Source organism: Pteronotus mesoamericanus, unplaced genomic scaffold (genome assembly GCF_021234165.1).
Source record: "Pteronotus mesoamericanus isolate MK-2021 breed Mesoamerican mustached bat unplaced genomic scaffold, CSHL_Meso_final scaffold_54, whole genome shotgun sequence".
NCBI lineage: Eukaryota > Metazoa > Chordata > Mammalia > Chiroptera > Mormoopidae > Pteronotus > Pteronotus mesoamericanus.
Window position 1 is genome coordinate 2,929,295 of NW_026555321.1, and position 15,744 is coordinate 2,945,038.

The following is a 15,744-nucleotide window of genomic DNA, read 5'->3' on the forward strand; positions in this document are numbered from 1 at the left end:
ATATTTGTAATAGGTATAATTAAAAATAAATATGAATTTATTTGTCTTTGCTGCATCTTTAATGGGATGTGCTCTTTAGAGGTCAGTTTTTAAAAAGTGCTCTTGAACCCTGGCTGGTGTGGCTCAGTGGATTGAGTGCCAGCCTGCGAACCAAAAGGTTGCCAGTTTGATTCCTATTCAGGGCACATGCCTGAGTTGCAGGCCAGGTCACCAGTCGGAGGTGTGCAAGAGGCAACCAATCGATGTATCTCTCACACATCAGTGTTTCTCTCCCTCTCTTTCTCCCCCCCTTCTCCTCTCTAAAAAGAAATAAAATCTTTTTTTTTTTAAGTGCTCTTATATGGTAGACGGAATGAAAAGAAAGTTTAATATAAAAGGAAGATTGAACATTAAACCACATCTGTCACTCTGGTACTCCAAATAATACTGGGAAGGGGCATGTAGAATTTAGCCTCCCTTGGCACCACAAGGCTCTTTAAACCAACCAAACTAACTAGCCTAGAACTGGTCACCACTTAACAAACTGTACCTGCCCTGATGGGCTAATGCACATGCCTCTAAAACTTTTGTGGTATCACCTAATAATCAAAGAAAGAAAAGAAATTTGTTTGGCTTCTTGCAGATTACATGTGTCTATTATGTAATGGAAATGCAAACCATTAATGAATTCCTAAAGATCAGAACACCTGGCCAGGGTGTCCAACCGCAGCCTCTGGGCTTCATGCGGCCCAACACAAAATCTTAAATTTACTTAAAACATTATGAGATTTTTTTGTTTTCATTAGTGTTTGTGCATTCCGTTCACTCTTCTTCTTCCACTGTGGCCCAGAGACACCAAAAGGTTGAACATGCCTGCATTTTGACTCATTGAATCATACTGATGCTTATAAATAGACTTCTGAACAGATTTGATCAAATGTGTCAGTGTACATAGCAGATAATAAACAGGAGTTTTTTTGAATTATATTCAAAGTTATGACCAAAATAAGCGTTAAGTTTGGTGTTTTAGTTGAATTACTGTTTTTGTATTTGACATTAATCATCAGACTTAGCCACATTTATTTGTTCCACCTATATAACGATCATGCTCTATGGCCATGGGGTGTTTGAGGTATTGATTCATCACTGTCATTAACCCTGACCCCACTTGGACCAGTTGTGTGATTCTTAGTCAATACAAATCACTTTAATACTTTGAAGTTTGAAAACGTGAAAGATCAGAAGTTTATTACTGTTTCAATTGGTTAGGTTCTAGGGACTAGTCATTTGATTTCACGTAACTCAGAACCAATGCTAATAACTGAATGTGGAAAAATTTAGAATTGCATTTAACTCAGTCAACTTCTTTGTAATCTTCATAGGCATAATTCTTATTAACTTCACCAACTCTGAAATACTTATCCAGTTATTAGTAGTTTTTCATATTAACATTACACAACCAGGGGCTATTTCACTTAGTTGCTCCCCCGCCCCCATTAAAGTAGTGAAAGGAAAAAAGAAATTCCTTTGCAGGGAGCAGAAAATTATAATCCAAATCTTTTAAAAGCAATACACTGTCTCTAATACATCTGTAATAACGTAAACTTGTATGGCAGATGTAATTCTTCTTGCCTTGCGTAAGCTAACATTCAAAATGAAAAAATAGATAAAAGCCTACTTTTAATGTTAAGCTCAATTTCTGTTTAAGTATGCTTTCTTATTTTTATCTTGGTATGTTGAGCTGTCTTCGTCATATGTAGATTACATTCTGCAAGAGGTGAGACAGGCAGACATACACTTGTGTAAATAAAAACATTGCGAAGATTATTGCTACTTTCTTTCCAACTCAAGCATGTGGTTGCCCCAAACTCAGCTTTTGAAACTGAGTTGTCCATACCTGCTTGCTGTAAGGAAGGTGGCGGGTGTGCTCTTAACTGACTGTTCTTCACTCAGTTGTTCTGATAGACAGCCCTCTTTGTTCATCTGTTCATTGATTAATTCTCCATGTACTTTCTCCTTTCCCAGGAAGATTCAGAAAGGGCCAGGTATTCCCACCGGTCCAGTCATCATCGTCCTTATCTGGTTTGTAATAACCTATGAACTTGCCTCTAACACTTTTCCTCATTAACTTAATGTAGTTACTCACAAACTTTTGTTTTTATTTTTATCAGGGAGTTGAGGATGCATTGTCCATTCGAAGTCTTGGCAGTTACAGGGTTGGTATTTTAAGTTGTTTACACAATAGCAAAGCTTCTGTGTTTGAGCTTTCTGCAGCACCATTGCTTAAGCAATCTGATAGTGTTCATATATTCCTTTGCCTTTTTTTCCTTAAATGGAAAATACTGGCAAAGTCCTTTCATTGGAAAGTGATGCTTTCATTGAAAATTATTGCTATATGTAAATCAATTCTAAAATCAAATATTTTAATCTATTATCATAAGAACTCTTTTTCTATAAAAAGGCCTTTGATTTTGGTAAATTATCACAAAATAATAAGATTGATTTTATAGAATAACATCTGTATGATTCTAACTTTCAGATTTTTTCTACTTTCATGTTTTTAAAAAATAACAGTAAGTGAGAAATGTTTTAAACTTTGACTATTTATAGTTTTATTACATGGAAAAATTAAACTACTGATTTGAAAAATTCCCTGCTTGTCATATTTACAGAAATTTTCCTGCTTCAACATTTTGATTAACATTTTGTAGAATGTCTTAGTTTTAACATGCATTTTTATATTTTATCAAAGTAAATGAGAAATCACTTGTTAAAGGCTTGCATATTGTGCCAAGACACCGATCTCTCAAAAAATTATGCTGTGAACTTTAAAGCAACTCTTTTAATTTGCACATTGATAACATTATATACACATTCTTACATCCAGGTGTTTCATCTGTAAAATTATCTTTAATGTTAAGATCTGTATTTGTTCATTTCCCTTCATGCTAGTTTTCTTCTCATTTTATATAATGTATAAAAATATGCTATAATCAACTTGTATGTTCTGGTATACTAGTTACTGATGTGTTTGTATTCTTAGATAGTTCTTTACTCTGGTTATATTACTTTCAATAAATGTAATCTATTGTCTTTTTAGAATAAGCTAGTAAGCTAGTTTTTGAATCATAAATATTTTGGTTAATTATCAAAGTTTACATTTATAAGAATATTAACAAGCCTTTACAGAAATCTAATCAGCAGCTTCAGAATAATTTTATAGGAGAAAAACTTTAAGATGGTAAGTTTGTCATCCATCTCCCTGGAGATAGATAAATATAGAGATATAAATACTTTGAAAAGAATCATACAGGGAGTTAATAAACAAAATATTAGAAGTTGAATGTCTTTGAGGGCTTTGAAAATAATCCCCTCTCCCTCCCTTTTTAAAAATGTCTGGGTTTTTTCCTTGCTTTCCATTATAATGTTCATATGAAGTTTTATGCAGTTATTATCAGACTGGTTATTTGTAAATTTGTATGTGACCTCAGGGAAACTTGATTATAGTGAATACATTAGTTTAACCTAATGATATAACCATTCAAGTTCAACCTAATTCAGGAGCCTTTAAAACAAATCTGTAAACAAAAATAATTTTTTTTTGAGTACACTAATAAGGAATTGTTTACACAGAATGTTTATAATGAGCTGGTTTTCTTTTTATGGAAATTATATCATTAAATACATTTAAGATATAACTAGAACTGTCACAGTACTTTATTCATTATGGTAATTATGAAAATTTGTTACTATGGGAAAAAGAGTAAAGCTCCTAATATTTAAAAAAAAATCAGTGTGTGAATTTAAGTTTAATAAAAATCTTAGCCCTGGCCCGTGTGGCTCAGTTGGCTGGGTATCATCCTGCAAAGACAAAGTTTGCTAGTTCTATTCCGAGTCAGGGCACATACCTGGATTACAGGTTCGGTCCCTGGTCGGGGTGCACAACCAATCGATGTTTCCCTCTTGCACTGATGTTCTCCCTGTTTCCCTTCCTTCTTCTCTCTCAAAAAAAAAAAAGAAAGAAAACCTTAAAAAAAAATAAAAATTTTATACTGGGAGAGACTCTAATACTTTACTGTGTGTGAGTGTACATTCAGCACATTTTCTATATTTAGCACTTTCCTGGAAATAAGTCTGAAAGCTCACTAGTAACACTGTTTCAAAGAAATATAACTGAGATTAGTTTTCTTTTTTCTTTTAACTATATAATATTGAGAGTTCTAAGTTTTATCAGATTATTTGCTTTTAAAAGTAACTTTACCATCTACATTAAGCTGAATATGTAGACACCTTTTATTCTCTGTAAAAATAAATGTGAAGACCTAGACCACTGACCTAAATTTTATTGGGGTTGGCTTCTAATTTTTGGGTTCTGTGCCTCTTATTTTTAAAAAATATTTTTTTCTTATGAGCCATGTATTTAAAAGTCTAACACTTTTGGGCCTTGTATGAACATTAGCAGTACCTGGATGCGAAGCAGATGTGGTTTTATGCTGCACTCTTAGGATTTTGATACTTCTTTTTGTCCAATTACCTTTCAGGAACTACCTTCTTGAAAGGTGGCCTGCCAGGGACTGTTTGGGCTGGAAATGGTGTCAATGCTATAAACATTGTGTATAAAAATAAAGAGCCAAAAAATTAAGAGCAAAGATAGTTCAAGACTGTAAATGGTAGGTTTGGAGGAGGGAGGAATTAAATCAAAACCATGGGATTAGAATGGAAACAGTCTTTTGCTTTAAAAAACAATCTGACTTAAAAAAAAAAAACCTTACAATTGCTTGGTCATTGCTTTATATACTGAAATACAAAAAGACTATAAGATGACATCCAAAGTTAGAAAATAAGGAGATCTTGAATCAGAGCTGGAAGGATAATTGGTGTTTCTCACTGGTAGAGAGTTTTACTGTGTATGTGCTAGTTCCTGGTTATATGTCAGTGGCCTCACTGTAATTTTAATGAATTCAATTTTAATATGCTTACAATTTGTGTTTTGTCGTTACTACTACACTGTTTAATTCCGTGAAGAACCCATCGAAGGACATAACTGGGACACATTGGAGCAGAGCCAGTACACCCAAAAGGAAAGACGTCATGGTGTGTAGTCCAGAAAAAGTGTGGTGTCAGCATTGGGCATTCACTGTTGGCTCTCTGAGTTCTGGGGGCTTGAGTACTAGGTACATTCTAATAAAAATACACATTTACTGAACTTTGTTTCTACAACCTGTTTGCTCTACTTTCTTTTGATTTCTTTTTCCAAAATGAAAACCTTCAGACAAGTATCTCAGGTTAAAAAACACTTTTTGATTATAATAGACTTGAAAACTATTTAACTAGAGCTCTTCATATTGTCAGTTTTTCCTCCTTTGTGAATTATTATGTTTTTAAACAACATAAATACCAACTGTCACTTATTAAGGGATTTTTTTTTTTTGACCCAATTGTTCTAATAGTAACTGTGGTGTCCACGTTATGGATTTCTCTACCAGATATACACAGCAGTCTCTTTAAACCAGCTGAACTTTGCATTATATTTTGGAAATGGGAAACAGAAATAGGTTAATTTCAGTTCAGCTTGTTAAAACCTGTACTTTTGGGAAATGCTATTGGTGCTACAGAAAGAATGAGAAGAAATGGGTTGACTGTTCTCTTCAGTGACCTTAGCTGGGTGGGAGGATGGAATAGTTTATATGGTACAATGTGTGGCTTAAGTAATAAGGTTTTTCATACATGTAATAACACTCTTTATTGCTTGCCTTTTCTGTTAGTTTCAGGATAATATAAGAAAAGCATGCAAATGCAGACATTTTGTTCTAATACTTTTTGGTATTACAATATCATTTTCCATGAATTTATGCCAGTGGTTAAAATTGTATCATTCGGCCTTTACATTTTGGGGGGGTTTCAGTACCTTTTGTAAATGACCATTTCATTGGGCGTGAAGGGAGGGCCTAGGTTCTGTTTGAACTCTTACTGTAAAACTTTATTAGAACCAGAATTTACAGTTTTGCCTTCTGTATTTTACACTCTTAAAAATTATAACCTCTATAACAAGAAGTACATTTTATACCATGATCCAGTATACACATGCAGATAAGTATCTGTGTGTTGGTAAATTATATAAATATTCAAAATATATTGAAACAAGTTTCACAAATTATTCTTGCTGTGCACAATGAACTCTGTTTTCTATTTCATTTTTTAAAAATGGTGGTTCAACCCATAAATTGATTTCATGACTTACTAATTAGTTGCAGCCTACGCTTAAGAAAATATTACTTTAGATCAGGTTTTGAATTTTGTTCCCTAAAGCCCTAACTGGGTATAAATAAGAGTTGCAAAAGTAAGATATATTTACCGAAGTACCTGAGGAACTTACTCATTACTTTTATTTGTTTTACACATTGTTCTTCTATGTAAGATTGCTTTAAAAATATAAACTAGAATGCTAAAAAAAAATTGTAGGAAACCACAAATCTGAGTAGTTACTATTTAGTTTCTTGGATTTGAAATGTGGTAGTACTCACACTTATCTTATTAAAGACTTTACATGAAATATGGTTTTCTGAACTCAAATTTTACATCTTTTTCTTTGATTTATAGTTCATGCCACAATTGTATGTATACTGTGTACTCCACACTGTGCACTGACCAACTTTCTAGTTTGGTTCAGCATTTTTAATAGGGAAGGTTCTTGAGGAGGGAAGTTTTTCAGGTATGTGTCAATGAGCAAATCCAAGGGAATTCCCCCTATTTTGATGCTGCCACTGTTTTTGTGAGCTTGATTAGTTGTGTGCTGTTTCCTCATTGTCTGTTCATGCATTTTTTTTGCCTTGTTCAAACAATGGGAAATGATGGTAACAGTCACAATAATAGAAAGTAAAATGTGTTTTGACTTCAGAATGCTTAATTCCTGCCTTTAAAGCCTTCCTTAGGGTGTTTTGTGCCATACTCATAATTGAATCATCTCACCATTACTGATTATGAACTCTGTATTTGAAAGAGAACATGCAGTTTTACGTATAGTGTAACATATAGTATATAGTTTACATATAGTGTAACAGTAACTTATACTAGGAAAGAATGGGAGGAAGACTAGTCTTTAATTCACATTTAATAGCCTTTGTGTTTAATAATTTTGGGCTTTTAAAATAGTCTTGGATTTTTAACAACTGCAAATGTTGTTTTTTTTTCCCTCTTTATGTTTCGGATTTTGGAAATACAACCAACTTTCATCCTTTCTGAAATCCAGTATGATTCTCTCAAGGATAGATCATCAAGACTTTCATCATTAGTATGTAGTGCATGACTTTTTGTTAAATGTAGGTTTAGTTTATAAACACCTCATGGTGCTAATCATGGATTTTGACTAACTTTCATAGTTTTGTTATGATGTTTGGGGAAAAACATATTACTAACAAAGCAAAAACTATTGTTTTGCGATTGTGGCATAATTAACATTTGAATGATTTTTTTCTTTTAGAATCAGATAAAAATTATTTGCTTCCCTTTTCAGGACTAAGATTGGTAGTAATATATTTTCTTAAAATGATGAACCACCCAGCTGACATACACTCATTGCCCCAGAAGACATGCTTCTAGCAGGGTTTGATACACCCTGAACTATGGCAGCACGGGCTTCACTGTATTTAATATTGGGTGTCACAAGATAGCAGGCATGAAGTTGCTAAACAGAAAACATCCAGCAGTGACAGATGACTCCTGAAACATCATTTATGTCCACTCTCTTTTACTTGATTTGGTTTGTTTTTAATGGCATGCCATTTTAGCCAAGGAAGTTAAGCTATAGCTTGTTTTTCTTCAGTTAATATGCCAGTAGACTGAGTTTCTAGTCATATAAGACATGTCTTAAAATGTCCAGGGTAATGTATAAAAGGAAAGATGTATATTCAAAAAAAGAGAAACGATTGTGTAATTATTGATTCAGGCTCTAGCCGTGCATGCCAGTAGTTTTGCGTAGAGCATACTGTTGATAGGGCACTTCTAGGTGCTCTTCCTCATTTTGGGTGAATAGTACATACCCACACTGCATTATTCGTGTATCGGTTGACCCGGTTGGTCCCATTGGCGTCCTTTGTCCTGGCATACACACTTGGCTCTGTACTCCTAGGAGAAACTCTGTGTTGAGACAGTGCTATCTTCAAAGGCCTCACATAAAGTGATTGGCTAACACTGCTGCTGCTGCTGCTGCTGTTGCTGCTACACAGGACGGGCGTACCGCCTGGCTCTTTGCTCCTGGACAGTGCTTGCTGTGGGACCACTCACTTGGGTTGAGGGTACTCTCTGGGGCAATGTGATATCATGTTCTTTGTTATCTCAGTCTTGTTTTTGTTGGGCCAAAGGTTCTTGTCACCCATATCTTTATAATGAAGATGGCAGGACTCAAATGAGGTACGGGACGAAGGTCCTCGCAAATACCCTGCCTGGATCTGTGTCCTAATTTTTTTTTTAAGCTGGCTAGGCACTGAGCTGGATGGCATGGGGGTAGGTGAGGGGAAATGCAGTTGTGTAGAGAGGTGGTATATCTTAGCCAGTCACGTGCAGTGAGTCATTTACTAACAGATGGGACTAGAGTGCATGGAAATTACTCTATCTCATATGGACCTTTCTCTCTATAATTTTGTTAAATTATTTTTCAGACTTCACTGTATGATCATTAATCTTCACATATTTAACTTCAAAAATTTACTTCCAGAATCATTCTTACAGTCACTCTTATGGAATGAAGAAAAGACCTTCTGGTTCTCATAAAGACCCACTGGTTAGTTCTGTCGTGTCTCCTCTCACAGTATGTTGTGTTGCTGTAAAATTCACTGATTCCCTTTAGGGAACTTAAGAATTATGACTGCTTTGGTGTGCTCCCAACGCGTTATTGAAACTTGATAATATTCTGAAACGTGATATATCAGAACCTTATTTAAAAATAAATTTGTTTTTTTAATAAGATTTAGTATCAAGTTAATATATGTTAACCCCAGGGGCTAGAGTTAGGAAAGGTGTCACAAGAAGTTCATTAAGCAATGTATTTTTATTTATGATCTGTCCTTTGGAATATACCTCAAGAATAAGTTTAGTGAGATTCTTTTCCTTATTTTAGAAATTTAAATTGATTTAGTTGTGGTATAATAGGCAGTACCAAACTCACAAATACATTTCATTCTGAGAATCTGTTAATAGCCCAGATTTTGGAAACTTGGCAGGAATTTTCTGGTAGAAACCACAAAGCACTTGATAGCAGACATCCCATACTGTCTTGCAGAAAACCCTTTAACTTATAGTGTAAATAAATTACAGAACTAAGAGTGCTCTCCATTTCAGCCACCCTGCTAAACAACATTTCTGTTGGGGGGTGCCCAGAATGCCCATTTTGGGGGCTTGGAACACCTCTTTCTTGTTAGGCTGCCCCAGGCGGCAGAGGAAGTGTAGTTTCAAGCTCCCCGCTGTGACCGTTGCTGGGTGGAGAGAGGGTCCGGAGACGTTGGCTGGTGGGAAGGAGCAGGGAGGAGAGAACAGAATGGAGGGGACATTGGAGAGAAGCCTGGAGGGCAGTGTTGGGAGCTTGGGGGAGAGGCCAGTCTTGGTGCCTCTTGAGGGTGTTGTGCAGGCGGGCAGGGCCTGCGGTGGCAGGGAAGGGCTGCAGGGGGAGTGAGGGTGTCTCTGGTTACATCGTCAGGAGCGGAGAAGGAGCCCTTCAGTCAGGGGTTGCCTGAGTTTCTTTAACCTTGGGTAAAAAAGATGACTGGAGAGGTTAGAGAATTTTCTCCCCTCAGGTTGCCACAATACAATTTTAATTACTGTTTTGTACAGTGTATTGAAAATGAACTGCCATAGATGTTTTAGACCAAAACATACTTAATGTGCGTGCTCTCTCTGGTAATTTAATTTGATCAGTTTGTTTTGACAAATAGTGGGACTAGGAGAAGGTTGGAAAAAATGACTATTTAATAATATCTGTGACATTGCCAAATGGATTTTAAAAGTGGTAATTATTTGGTTGTCCTGGATTTCTCCAGGGCATTTCTAAGTATGACAGGAGTTTAGATCACTTACTATTTAACATTTTGCCTGAGGGCTTATACTCCTGTTTTTAAAGTGGAATTTAGTAAGTATTATATTTGGTTTACAAAGAGTTAACCCTAAATTCTTGTTTTAGAGATGAAAGGGTTTGGTAAAATCAGATTTTGCCTTTGTGTGTTGTTAAATTAACAGCATTTAACTTAAGAAATAAGGATTTAATTTGGTTTTTGCAGAGTGGCCTCTACTTTGACCAGAGAAACTATAGCAGCCTCAGGCATAGCAAACCCAGTTCTGCCTACTACACTCGGGTTTGTCTAAAGTTTTTTGGCTTCATGTGTTTTATCCAACTTTAACACATTTCTAATCTCCTACTTTGCATTTTGATGAGTTAAAACTAACCTGTCAGTGGATGTGTGTATCATACTAGTTTGTGGTAACTGAATTCACATTGTGTGAGAGTAAATTTAAACAGTGGGAACTATTCAATCACCGTGTTTGTAAATGAAATGAGCACCCTCCCCCATTTTTTCTAATGAAAACTATTTAACATAGAAAAAAATTCAGACTTGCATAGAACCACCCAGTAACTACCATTTGGAGTCTACAATTAACATTTTACCCTGTTTCCTTTATCATGTAATTACCTATCCATCCAGCCATAAATTCATGTTTTGGAGGGATGCATCTTAGAATAAGTTGTAGGCATTAGTACACATCATGTGAATGCCCTTTTAATAAAAACTTTCATATGAAAGTTTACACTGTAAATGGGATGAGAAGAATGTAATTATCTGTTCAAGGTTAGAATCCTTGTTTTTTTCAAGGCATTTGGCACATCGTACACTTAGAACACATTAAATATATGGCACACAGTACATTTAAAATAATTCTGTAGTCAAAACCTGCACACACAACTTAGATACTCTTATTTTCCATGTCTGATTAGGCTTGGTAAAAAAGAAGTGAAAATTGTCAAATGTGACAAAAAAGAAGTGAAAGAAGTCAAATGACAGCAAGAAAAATTTAATTCCTTTTTTAAAAAACGCTCTGCCTTGGTAGTGCATGCATTTATTGTGACCAGTACAATTACCTGAATAAACTAAGGCACTTTGTTCACGGGTTGTTTTGAAATACAGGTTTTTCTAATCTTTTCCAGCGCTTGGAAAAGAGTGTTTATAGTGATAACTCAGAGCTCATTTTTCAGGTTCCCCCAAGGCCATTTGGCGTGTGTCGTGAGATCATTGAAAATATCGCAGGGGCTGCTGGTGACTGAAACGTGGCCACTGTTTGCCGCACTTCCTGTGCCACGGCCCCCTTTCCCTGGGTCTTCTCAGGTTGCTGTCTCATCTCCTAACATAATGTTCAAGGACCAACGGGACTTACATGCATTCATAGAAAACTGTTCCCAGTGTTTTTCTTTCTTAACCCTTAAAATTGGTATTTAAAAAGATTTCTAATGATTAAGTTTTTCTCACAATGTGTTACTTGTACCTTAAGCACTCAGGAGTTAATCAATTGTAGGGTATGAAATAAACGTCTTCTGCTCTCATGATGGTGAGGTGAATTCATTCTCTCGCCTCCCACCTTAATTATTTTGTTTCATTTTGTTTTTGTTTTTTCCAGTCTTCCTCCCTGTGCAGTGACCCTTTGGCGACATCTAAGGGTACCAGGGTTAGTACTTTCTGAGGAGCATGTTGCCTTCAAAGCTACCAGTTGCTTTTCTTTGGGTTAAATCATGTGCTTTTTTCATAGGCCTCTCTTACTGCAAATTCTGGTGTGCTGAGAAGTGCGAGTCTGGTTTGTATTCCCCTCTTCCAGCGCATATGCGCCTGGTGGGGCCTCTGTCACGCTGCTGACTCTGGCTTGCAGCTTTCCTCCAGAACAGTTAAAGACACACGGCTTTAATGCTGTGTGCGCTGCAGAATGTGCTGCTTGTGCTTAAAGTATAAAACTTGAGGGGAGTGAAAATAAGCGTACTTTCTTTACGATGGTAGGTACTGCTGGTTTTGGTAGGCTCTTGCTTAGAATTGGTTTCCTATAGAGAGGAGAGGTTTGCATGGGTCCCACTACACTTGCCTCCTTTTCTGAGATGGCTGCCCGTGCTTGGGATGTCATATTTTTCTTAGGGACAGCTGTGGTCTTGGCCGCGTTAATATTAGGCTCTAATAAAGCAAGCTGACTAGAAAGCAAGACAATAGCTCTTTGTGATATGCGAGTAATGGGTTGGTTGCTTTCAAGCTGCTGTTTATTGTGTTGTGGCCTGTCCCAGTGGACTGGGAATCTGAGGCTTTAAAATTTAATTTTATTGTGACATTGGGCAAAATGCTTTGTATCTCACTTACTTTTCTGCTCTATTTGCTCTTTTGAGAGAATAAATTAATAAATGTTAGTTCTCCTAGTTGCACAACATGGTGATTAAAGGCAATACTGTAACCAATGTGTTTTTTAAATGAAGTGTAGCTTGAGGTTTTAATGAGACTGATGCATATAAATGAGTGCCACCACCTTCACAGTCTTCACCTTGGGATGCTGTACACTTACACCACTCTTCAAAATGTTTTGGAACTGAGTACTGCAGAGAAGTTAGGACATTTTAAAAATAACTTTGATGCCAAATAGATAAACGATATTTCCTTTGTTCTTTAGGTGTCATTGTATGATGGTGGATTATATAACCCTTACGGTTCTCGAACTGTAAGTCTCACTGGGGGAGGTGGTGAGGAGGTTGATGTGTAGGTGGGCAGTTTACTTACAAAGAAAAGGCCACTTAATCTGGCTGTAATTATTCTGCAAGCTGTGATCCATCAGCGAGCCGATTGTGATTCTCACCCAAGCCATGAGAAGGTGCCTGCAGGAAATCGTGGGGCTTAAAGTATGAGGGATATAAGTAGAGAAACCTCTTTGCTTGTTCATTAGTTCTTCGGGAAGAAGCTGAGAGTGGTTCTTCTCAGGGCTCCATCTCCTCTCCTCTCCCTCCTGCCGGGGGCTGGTGGATCTTGAGAGGGAAGTGAGGTGGAATCGCAGACCAGGCAATAACAGTTACCTTAACCCTGGGAGTCAGGAGCTAGTTAGGTCACTAATATATCCTCAATGGGACAAGGAGCTGGTCATCGTTATAAAACCTTTCTTCTTGGAAACTTTTTAGCCATCTGAATACAGTTATTACTCATCAAGAACAAGTTCAGCCCGAAGCAGTCCTGTGGTGAGCTGTTTGCATGCTTTATGGAAACCTTTGGTTGTTGGATTAATCTGTACTCACAGTTTAGAATATTGAGGATGTGGTGTGTTTCACTCTCTTGTGCATGAATTACCGTTTTCCTTCAGTCCACAAACTCAAGTACTAATTTGTCTTAATTGGTGGTTTCTGTATGAATGTGACTTAGCATGTAATTTCCTAAATGAGACTGCAATTAGTGTCATTAGAATTTTTTTAAATTTATATTTGTCATTTGTGTGGAACTTCCTGTCCCTTCAGCGGTCATAGTTCAGTGTCGGAGCTGGCTGCCCTGTATTCCTCCTTGCCATCTCGTGTTTCCTGCACTGAGCCATTCCCCTTGCTTGCCAGCACTTTAATCAGTGGTATGGGAGAAGAAATAAAACCAGTCAGCTTTTAAAAATTGTTCTGTAATAGACAAAACTGCAACAGTTCTAATCACCTAATCTTTCTGGAGTATTACGTTTTTTAAAATCTATCCAAGTAGTATTAGCTTAAGGAAAGTTCAAAGTAAAAGTCTCTGACCTTTCTCCCCATTTCCATTTCTCAGATGCAGCCCCTGTCCTGGTATATTCTTTCAGAAATATTTTATACATATATGAGTATACTTTATTTTACATACTGCTCCTCATTTGTTTACTTGAAGTATCTTTTTTGTATTAATATATAAAGATTTATTTCATTCTTTTTTTCACATTTAAAAAGACTTTTAATAAATAAAACATGTCCCTTGTGTTTTCCATGAATGCTGGTTAGTTTTACGTCAACACATTCTTTTAAATGATGATTTGTTACTCCATTAATGCATGGGCTGTACATTTTAAAAGTCATTTTCCTAATGACGGACATTCAGGTTGTCAGATTTTTTGCTACTGCAGACACTTGTACTGTGAACTTTCTTACACAGGTATATTTTTGTGTACTTCTATGAGTAGATATTCAAGGTAAATTGCTAATCATGAAAGGGGGAGATGAAAGGGTATATACATTTAAATTATGATGTATATTGCTATATTGCCCACCAAAAGCACCGTACCAATTTATAATTCCAATAGCAAATTATGACTTTAGGAGCTACCTTGTTATTCTTGACAGTGTCAGAATTGGAGAAATGATTAAAGCGGTTAATTAATGGTCAACACAGTTTACTTTTTTGAGTGGAGTCCGTGAGCCCTGTGGGCTGTCTGTGATGTACATGTTTGGCTCAGTCCTCCTGCCATTTCCAAGTGGCACTTCTCAAGAATTCCAGCTCCTGTACTCACCAAAAATTACTCTGGGTGTTTAAGGAGAGAAAAGCTTTTTCACATAAGAAGGAAGTATACTTTTAACCCACCCTCTAATAAAATTCCACGTGGCAGTTCTTGGGCCTGGTAGCATTTTTAATGTCCCAAGTGTGATGGCCTCTTGCAACAAAGTTATTGTAATATATTTCCAGTCAAGTGTAGAATCTTGTCCTTGTGTGCTAGCTAGATGCTGTTTCACTTCCAAATTGGGTTCAGAGTTACTGTCTTGGTGATACCAGAATGGTTTCTTAGTGATGTCAGAATGGAGGTAACCTACACAGACTGAAGATGGGTCTTGTACTGCTGGTGAAACGGGGAGAAAACTGTAGCGCGATGATAGAAATATCTCCACGAGTTGCATGGGAATGATTAAAAGAAAATAAGAATCATCATTTCAGTGTAACACTGGTAGGAAATCCTGTCTTTGACTTATATTACTTCACTTCAAAATATTTTTAAATTTCTCAAACTAAAACATTTAATGTATTCATTGACCCCTAATGGGATCCCAAAGGGCCTAGAGTTTTAAAAAGCATGAAAGCTAGTTCTTGCTTGTTTACACGTTTCCCCCTATTCCTTCCCTTTAACTTAAATAAAAGATAAAGTACTACTTTTTTTTTTTTGTCCTTTTTGGAAATATATTTTGATTTTTAATGATGTTCCCTATAGCTTGAAACACCGTTCCTATTTAAGGGTGCACAATAGGTGGTGCCAGTTACACTGCTCACATAGAGTGTTTGCATGCTTCCCAAAATGTCCTAAAGTCCTCACAATCACCTAAGACCTGTAGTGAAATTGCATCTTTTTCATTATCTGCTTTTAATACCTATAGTTGATTGACGATGACACCGCAAGCATCGCATCTTCTGGTCGTTCCAGTCGTGGGCGAAGGGAGAGTGTGGTGAGCGTGGTTTGCATACAGACACATAATGATAAGTTTTAAAATTACAACATACTGGGATCACATGAAATCTATGGGAAAGTGAAATTTGCATTTGACAAAAATGAGCATTTTCTTCAAATGTAGCTTATATGAATACTTTGGTTTCAAAAATGTATTTCTGACAGTACATATTCTCTGTGGGCTGTGTAAGCTTTTGTTAATAACTTGCTTCTTCACACACCTTATTTGCTTATCATTGTATATTTGAGAGATTTTCAGTTTTATTCTTTGATGCTGTTTTAGGCACGTTTATGTGCACAGTTCACAAAAAAAACAAGTTTTTCAAGCAA

The 15,744-nt window shown here is 36.4% G+C and overlaps 1 protein-coding gene across 12 annotated transcripts in view; it reads left to right on the forward strand.

Moving 5' to 3' along the window:
* LRRFIP2 (LRR binding FLII interacting protein 2) overlaps nt 1-15,744 on the forward strand; it is a 103,550-nt gene that overhangs the window by 43,545 nt on the left and 44,261 nt on the right. For 6 of the 12 annotated variants that reach the window (XM_054594879.1, XM_054594883.1, XM_054594881.1 and 3 more), the window contains exons 5-15: nt 2,005-2,061; nt 2,151-2,195; nt 5,005-5,073; nt 7,229-7,270; nt 8,693-8,758; nt 10,248-10,322; nt 11,638-11,685; nt 11,767-11,811; nt 12,661-12,708; nt 13,160-13,216; nt 15,344-15,412. The exons of 4 other annotated variants lie outside the window; for them this stretch is intronic. In XM_054594879.1, the coding sequence (XP_054450854.1) occupies nt 2,005-2,061; nt 2,151-2,195; nt 5,005-5,073; nt 7,229-7,270; nt 8,693-8,758; nt 10,248-10,322; nt 11,638-11,685; nt 11,767-11,811; nt 12,661-12,708; nt 13,160-13,216; nt 15,344-15,412 (621 nt within the window). The remainder of the gene's footprint in view (nt 1-2,004; nt 2,062-2,150; nt 2,196-5,004; nt 5,074-7,228; nt 7,271-8,692; nt 8,759-10,247; nt 10,323-11,637; nt 11,686-11,766; nt 11,812-12,660; nt 12,709-13,159; nt 13,217-15,343; nt 15,413-15,744) is intronic. 2 more of the 12 variants (XM_054594885.1, XM_054594886.1) reach the window with 1 other exon arrangement.